The 8,458-nt window shown below is 47.3% G+C and overlaps 1 protein-coding gene across 1 annotated transcript in view; it reads right to left on the bottom strand.

Moving 5' to 3' along the window:
• ITIH5 (inter-alpha-trypsin inhibitor heavy chain 5) overlaps nucleotides 1–8,092 on the bottom strand; it is an 85,777-nt gene extending 77,685 nt beyond the window's left edge. Inside the window, exon 1 of the mRNA XM_004014177.6 lies at nucleotides 7,944–8,092. Within this exon, the coding sequence (XP_004014226.3) occupies nucleotides 7,944–8,033 (90 nt within the window). The 5' untranslated portion in view covers nucleotides 8,034–8,092. The remainder of the gene's footprint in view (nucleotides 1–7,943) is intronic.
• Nucleotides 8,093–8,458: the final 366 nt, after the last annotated feature.

Raw genomic sequence — 8,458 nt, forward strand, 5'->3', positions numbered from 1 at the left:
TAAAATGAGGTGGAATGATTTGAACGGTCCGAAGGAAACCAGAATCAGTGTCCTGGGCAAGGTGTCCGCCAGTTCTGCAGGTTCGTCTCAGGCCTCTCCCTTCCTAAAATTGTGGAATCGGCTGGGGGCCACTTAAAATAACTAATCATGGTCAGAAGGGAAGCCTGGCCCTGCTCAGGTATTATGTTCTCTGGTTGATCTAAACTATTCTCTTTGAAGTCTCCTCCTTTGAAGAATAGGTTTTCCAAGAAAATAAACAAGTGTTCAGGAGAACAAGAGAAGTTGGTTTTTCATTTTTGAGGTGGCTATCTGATATCTCAGGCGATCACCATGGCAACACTTGAGTCCAGATTTAGACACAGACCAAACCAGAATCAAAACTTCCTGGTGCACAGAGATTCCTGGTGCCAGCTAGGATTAGAAGTGGAAATGACACTAATGTCATCTTCATTGTTTTTAGTTAGGAATTCCTGACCCCTTTTATTGTTTGAGAGCTTTCCTGTTCCCCTATAAGAACCTGGAAGTGGAGGTTAAGGACAGGTGACCGAATCCAGCTTAAAGGCAAGGAGTGTTCTGAATAATAAATAACCTCAGAGCATGGGCCCCAAATCACAGGTTTATGAGATGGCTCAGATAGGAATTTCTACTCCTTCCAAGCTGAGCTTACTTCTCCAGCGCCAGAACAGATGTGCAGACCACAGTATTTAATAAGAAGTATCAGTCACAATCTTTGCCATGAAGGACAGACCATACTACCTAACGTCAAAGAAAATACACTCAGTAAAACTTACCAGATGAGGTAATTCTTATAAGTTACAAAGAAAATGGGGGAAAAAGAAGAGTTCACTACACTCTCAAGTGACCACGAGAGGCTCTACGATGGAGGGATGGCTTGAAGTCGGTGTGCAGGATGTTGGTTGGAGTGGAATAAAGGGGGAAGACAAATTTAAAGAGAATCAGGTTCAACATGAGAACCATGCGAGAAATCACTCATTATCTGCCTCTTCAACTCACATGGACCAAGCAGCATTTACCACCAGAACGAGCATGGGTGGCTGAAGACCGCCTTTGCACCAAGAATGTAGCAATAACCCCATCAGAGCTGGGGGACTGGAATCCCCATCTATCCCACCATCAGACGGTCCAACTGCAGGTGAAAAACAGCTTAATGTTCATCATCTGGATAAAAGAGATGGTATTTTCCCCCCAGGATCAATCACAGGGTTGGATCAGGACCAGGAGGGAAGAGAAAGCATTCCAGAAAGTCCACAGATGGGGAAGAGCGTGGGAAGGGAGGAGAGGAGTGAGGGGTATTCGAAATACACACCGTATACACATTCCCTTTAGGGATGGGTGCTTTCATGACCTGGGTTCACTGAATGAGAGACAGAAAGGCCGGATTCAAGCCCTCATTCCTTCCGAGCTCTGCCACCAGCTCTGTCGCCCTAGGTTCCATCACAGAGCCAGGAGTGGCTGCATTGAGGCCAGTCTCAGCCACACACCATCAAATGGCTGAAGACATGAGCTCCTTATCTACCCATTGGCCTGCATCTCCCAAGGACATTCTGAAGCCAAGACCAGGAACTCAGCTGCCTCAGAGACCTGGCCAGGACCTGACACCGACCCCAGGGTGACATGCTGGACGGCACGGGAGATGCCACCCATCACCTGGGCTGAGGACACTCAGTCTTCGAAGAGCCTCATTCTGGGAATTCTCTATCACTGACACAAAAGTCTTCTTTCGGAGAAATGGGGCTGCACGTTGTTCAGCTATGTGCCGCGCGCCATGTGGGCTACCCATAACCTCAGCAATGGGAGAAGAAACTTTATCTGGGGTTGGGTGGGGGGTTGGATGGGTTGAAATTTCAAACAATTTCCAGGCAGCCGGGAAAACAGTAACAAAACCCAAACCAACCAGCCTTAGGTGAATCACCCTGTTGCTTTCAATCTGTGAGAAACAAGGGACATGGACCTGGCTTGTGGGAAGATAATGAAGAGGTCGGGGACCCTCCCAGCAGGAAACAAAAAAAAGCTCAGGTCTCCATCCGATGGCTCCATCTTCCTAAACCGACCATCTGTTCCTTAGATACTGAAAGCTTGCAGGGGACTTCCCTGGTGGTCCAGGAGTTAAGACCTCCAATGCAGGAGGTGTGGGTTCAATCCCTGGTTGGGGAGCTGAGATCCCACGTGCCTCGTTGCCAAAAAACCAAAACATAAAACAGAAGCAATATGGTAATAAAGTCAATAAAAAATAAAAAAGAGAAAGCTTGCAGGACTCCCAGCTGGACCTCTGACAGCATGTGGGCAGGGCTCCTTTACCTTAGAGCATCCAGGACTTTGGGGGAGTGTGTGTTAGAAACACAAGGTCACACAGGACTCATCACTCAGCTCTTAGGACTCCCCCCTCTTCTCCTCAATCCCACCCCCAGAGAAACCAGACACGGCTAGTTCAGAAGTGAGCCAATCTCTGGAATCTCTCCCACAATATCCTTCTTCCCCAACCAGCCTTACAACTCCACTGAAACAATCACAGCCGTGCACATAAAGGAGATATGATTGAGTGGTCTGGGGCTCACAAGATCTTGCCTTGACTTTATTTTTCGAAGAATTTAAAAAAAATTGTCTTGATTTTCTGTTTTCCCAAATGCAAAGTGGTAGATTACAAAAGTTAAAAGTGCAGAAATGCTCAGTTCAGGGACTTACAAACAGATCACCACAATAAATGTGTTACTGGAAGCAGAGGCTCAACACTATCTGTGTGCCAGGAGATAAAAGTTAAAAGTCATCCTTAAACAGACCACATCAAGTTGTAAATACGAAAGTGGTGCCGTCTTTGGAGGAGTCACTGAAAGCACAGGTTGGTAGTCAGGGCACTTGGGTTCTAATTCAGGCTCTGAAATATCCCCTTAGGCGCATCACTGCCCCTGGGGGGATTTCCAAGGTTCTCCTTGGAGAGGAAGCTTGCTGAGGCTTTCCTTGCAGTGGTAGGGATTCAACCAGGCTGTTCATAAATAATAAAAATGTCTCATGAGACCTGAGTCTTACTACATGTAAGTGCTTTACCTGACAGAGTGGGGTGATTATTTTTTATTTAATAGTTTATTATTACTTAGAAGCTGATGAAAGGTAAGCATCAGGATCCCTCACTTGCACAGTCCCTTAACAATGATGATACTGGGTTTCCTTAGTGGCTCAGTAGTAAAGAATCCGCCTGCCAGTGCAGGAAACACGGGATTGATCCCTGGTCCAGGAAAATCCCACATGCCACAGGGCAACTAAGCCGGTTCGCCACTGCTACTGAGCCTGTTCTCTGGGGCCCATGCTCTGCAAGAGAAGCCGCCACAGTGAGAAGCCCTTGCACCAAGCTAGGGAAAATCCTGAGCAGCAGTGAAGACCTGGAGAAGCCGAAAATAAATAAATAAATTACAAAAAAAAAAAAAGTATGAGAAAAAAACAGTTATTCTAAAAGTATGTTGCTTGTCAGTCTGTCAAAATGTGTCGTTTGTTGTGATTTATCATTCTAAATAACTGTTCAAGGGCACTCCAAGCCAGTGTACTGTGACAACCCTGACGGATGGGATGGGGAGGGAGGTGGGAGGGGGTTAAGGATGGGGGACACATGTACACCCATGGCTGCTTCATGTCAGTGGATGGCAAAAACCACTGCAATACTGTAAGGTAATTAGCCTCCAATTAAAACAAATTAATTAATTTTTAAAAATAAATAACTGTTCATTTTAACACAGAATTTTGTCAAGAAGGCTTTGCCAATTATGTAAACTTGATTCCCCTCTCAAAAATTTAGATCCATCCCTGCCTATGAGGTAGGAACCATTAACAATGCTAGCTTCCAGATGATGAAAGAGACCCAGAGATGTTAAGTTACTTGCCCAAGTACACACAGCCAGTAGGCAGTGGGATCCAGATTTGAACCCAGGCAGCCTGGTTCCACTTGGAATGTTGTTAACTATATACTTTATTACTTCTTATAATTTTTATATAGAGCTCCTAGAAAACTCTCCGTGAAACTCAATACCTGGTAGCTACTATTACTCTGTAAATTAAAAACTGTTTTTGCAATAATGGGGATGCAGTTCCATCCTTATTTAAAGAAAGCATATCAATTTGAAAGCAGACTGATTTTATATAAGACATTTGCTTTTTTTTAAAATGCAGTTACTTTTATTTTAAAAAATTATTTTTTTACGGTTGCGCCGGGTCTTCATTGCTGCACAAGCTCCCTCCTCTAGTTTCAGCAAGCGGGGCGACTCTAGTTGCAGTACGCAGGCTTCTCATTGTGTCGGCTTCCCTTGTGGTAGAGCACGGGCTCTAGCGAGTGTGGGCTTCACTAGTTTCAGAACATGGGCTCAGTATTTGTAACTTTCGGGCTGTGGCGCACAGGCTCAGTAGCTGTGGCCCAAAGCACGTGCGATCTTCCCGGATCAGGGGTGGAACCCTCATCTCCAGCATCGGCAGGTGGATCCTTTACCACTGAGTCACCAGGGAAGACCAAGACTTGCTTTTTAATATTAATTTCCTGAAAGATGCTTTCAAAGCTGTATCAGTCTCAATGTGGTCCATGCATTGCCCACATCAGGACCATCGGGGTCCCACCCAAACCTAGTGGATGGAAATTGATGGGAGTAAGGCTTAGGAATCTGAATTCTTAAAGAGCCCCTGAGTGTCTTTCTGCAAGATGAAGTTTGAAAACCACTGCAGATAGCGGGTTTATTACACTACGGGTAATACTGTTTATAGATGAGGTGTGGCGGAAGAAGCATCTTGAATCTAGCATATATTAGTAATATTTTCAGTTAAAGACAAGTAATAGGATTACAATGCAGGCTAACAGGCAAATTCAGGTACATTAAAATTCACAAGTTCACTGACATCTAAAAATTGTTTGTGCTCAGTTGCTCAGTCATGTCTGACTCTGCAATCCCATGGACTGTAGCTCAACAGGCTCCTCTGTCCATGGGATTCTCCAGGCAAGAATACTGGAATGGGTTGCCATTCCTACCCCATTTCCTACTCCAGGGGACCTTCCCAATTCAGGGATCGAACCCGAGTCTCCTGCATCTCCTACTTTGGCAGGCAGATTCTTTACCATCAAGCCACCTGGAAAGCTCTGAAAGCTGTTCACCAAATACCACATGTGGAATTAAAATATGACAAATGAACCTGTCTATATGAAACACCAACAGAGTCAGGGACATAGAGAATAGACTGATGGTTGTCAAGGAGGAGGGGGGTGGGAGAGGGTTGGATTGGGAGTTTGGGGTTAGCAGATGCCAACTATTAGCTACAGAATGGATACACAACGGGTCTTACTGTATAGCACAGGGAACTATATTCAACACCCCGTGACAAACCATAAGGGAAAAGAATACGGGACTTCCTTGCGAGTCCAGAGGTTAAGACTGTGTTGCCAATGCAGGGGGTGTGGGTTCGATCCCCTGGTTGGGGAGCTAAGATCCTTGTGGTGTGGCCAAAAGATTTAAAAAAAAAAAAGTAAAACACAAGTCACAGTACAGTGACCCAATCAAATTATATAATAAAAAAGAAAGTACATATATATAACTGAATCACTTTGCTATACAGCAGAAACTAATACAACTGTATTGTAATTCAACTAAAATTCAATAAAAACAAATTGTAAAAAATGGTACACATATAATTTTGAAGGCCATAATTATTGAGACCACAGCATTAACTGCATTGCCAGGCATTGTTCAAAGTATATTAATTAATCTTCAGAATCCTTTAATTAAGTAATCTAGTCACCCCCATCCTCGAGATGGGTAAATAGAGGCTCGTAGATGTGAATTAGGGCTTCCCAGGTGGCATTAGTGATAAAGAAACTGCCTGACAATGCAGGAGACACAGGTTCGATCCCTGGGTCGGATGGCATGGCAACTCACTCCACTATGCAAACCTGAAGAATCCCATGGACTGAGAAGCCTGGTGGTCTACGGTGCATAGGGTCGCAGAGTCAGACATGACTGAAGCGACTTAGCACTCACACAGATGTGAACTAACTCTCCAATAAGTGCAGAGACAGGATTCGAACACAGAAGTCTGGTTCTAGAGGCTGTGCTCTCAATTCCACATCTTATACACACAAAATTTTATTTTAAGAGGGTAGGGATAAAAAGGTAAAATCACAAATTTTCACAAAACTTTATATTCAGAGTTTTTTCCTGATCTAGTCATTTTCCAGAAGAATAAACGGTGCCATGGGCTGACGACAGCAAGCACTCACTAACATGGGCCAAACCCATGTTCTTACAAGCAGGGAAGTTCAGTGTTAAGCCTACTTGGACTTGCAGATGTCAGAGCTTTAATCCCGCCTCTTAGCTCATAAACAGAATCTTTGTTTCAGTGCTTCCCACATCTTCTCCCTCCGCCCTCTAAAAAGTTTTTGGATCTTTACCCTAAATTCCTTCCTTCAGCACTTCAGTGGCGCCAACATCAAGTGCTGACCATCCCCAGCACTTTTAGATGTATTACCTACCCAACCCTCACTACTCCGTTCTTTCCCACTTTGTACAAAATTGGAGATTGAAGCACTCAGGACTGTGCTCAGCATCACAGAGCTGAAAAGCGCCTGAATCTGGAATTGAGCCCCGGTAGCAGGCATCAAACCCCTATCCTTAACCAAAACATCTGCCATTTCATATACCACAGTATATGAGGTCCTTTACACAAACTAGCAGCTGGATCCTTACAAGTATGCTCAAGAGTAGGTGTGTGCCCTGCTGTGAGGGATAGGAAAGGGAGGCACAGAGAGGCATAGGGGAGCTCGTCCAGGCCACACAGTAGTAAAGAGCAAAGGGGAGACCAGCCTCGCTCTCTGGATGCCAAGCTTGCACATTCCTCCTCCACCACACAGCCTCCTGGAATTTTTATGGGTTATTCCTCATGGCAGTCCTACAAGAGAAGAATCGTTCCATTTGGTAGATAAGCACATCCTTAAGGCAGAGTTGACGTGAAAGTAACTATGGGATGTTTAGGCAGATTCTGTTTTCCAGATCTGCCTTCAAACCAAGGCTCTGGGAAAGGGGTCAGAAGGTATACCTGCTTATCTCTTCCTCTCATCCTGCAAAAGCATGTTTTCGGCTAAACAATTTAAATACATGTGTGCAAAGAGCACCAGGAGATGCAGAAATGCACCGCCTTCGTTAATCAGGACAGAGCCCTTTCTCCCTATAAGGTCTATGCATTGATATCTGTGGGAACCTGTTTGATATTCTTTCAAGAGCCTTCCTATCCATAAGACATTGTATTGAGAGTTCATATTTGCAGGTTTCATTCACTTGTGAGGTTAAGCCATTTAAAAAATCCTGACAGATACACAGAGTATTAACCAGGGGAACTGAGACCTTTGGTTCTTCCTCCTCCGCCCATCATTTGGCCACCTTTAAGCTGCTAAAGCAATAAGAGATGAAAACTCTGTTCTCCCGGTTTTCAGATGAGAAAAGCGGAGGCTTCCACGAGTTTAGAACATTTCCTAGACGTGCTCTCTCTCTAGAACAACTGGAAGCCAACAGCAACCTGCCAAGACTACCCCACAGGCGCATCTGAAAGAACCTTGCAGTTAGCTTAGGGTTCTGGCTCAGAAATGAACAAAACCAGCAGAAACCGCGCAGGTAACAGGAGCCGAAGAGGTTTGGTTCCGCAGGACTTTGAAGTGCAGACACAATTCTGCAAGAAACTTTGTCAGCCAGACTCTCTCCTCGACGGAACAGCAGATGGGGAAGCTCCCAAGCAGAACACTGGGGACGGAGAAGTGAAGGGGGGACGATGTGCCAGGACATGGGGGTGATCCCACCCGCCCTCGCGTCCAGTAGCCTGTCCCGCAGCCACGCGCCCGAAGGCGGCGGTGGTAAGAGACTGCAGCCGGCGCCCGGGGCTCGCCCGGGGCCCCCTAGAACTCCACTTACTTGATCCGATGTGTCTCCCCAGCTCCTCGCCTCTTCCAGCAACCCGGCGCAGAGCGGCAGCGCAAAGTACAGCCCGAGCAGCGGGAGCATGGTGAGGCCGGGCGGCTGCACCAAGACGCTGCGGGACGCGCGGATACAGCGCAGGACTCAGGGCAGCGGTCCGGACTGCAGACTCGCGCGGCCCTGCCTCGCGCTCCGCCCCGCCCCCTGAGCCCTCCGGCCCCGCCCCTCAGCCCCTCCGGTCCCGCCCCCAAGCCTACTCGGGTCCCGCCCCCCGCTCCTTCCGGCCCCGCCCCTTAGCCCCTCCGGCCCCGCCCCCGCGCCCCTCCGGCCCCTGCGCCCCTCCGGCCCTGCCCGCGGCGCCCCGCCGCGGCTTCTCACCCCTCGCGGGTTCAGACTCCTCACTCCCGCGAGGCCCGCCCCCGGTCCGCTGCATCCACAACGGGTGCCCCCAGCCCAGAGCGCACGGTTCGCGCCCCATCGCTCGCCGCCTTCCCGCCAGTACCTTCAGCAAC

Source organism: Ovis aries, chromosome 13, assembly GCF_016772045.2.
Source record: "Ovis aries strain OAR_USU_Benz2616 breed Rambouillet chromosome 13, ARS-UI_Ramb_v3.0, whole genome shotgun sequence".
NCBI classification, from domain to species: domain Eukaryota; kingdom Metazoa; phylum Chordata; class Mammalia; order Artiodactyla; family Bovidae; genus Ovis; species Ovis aries.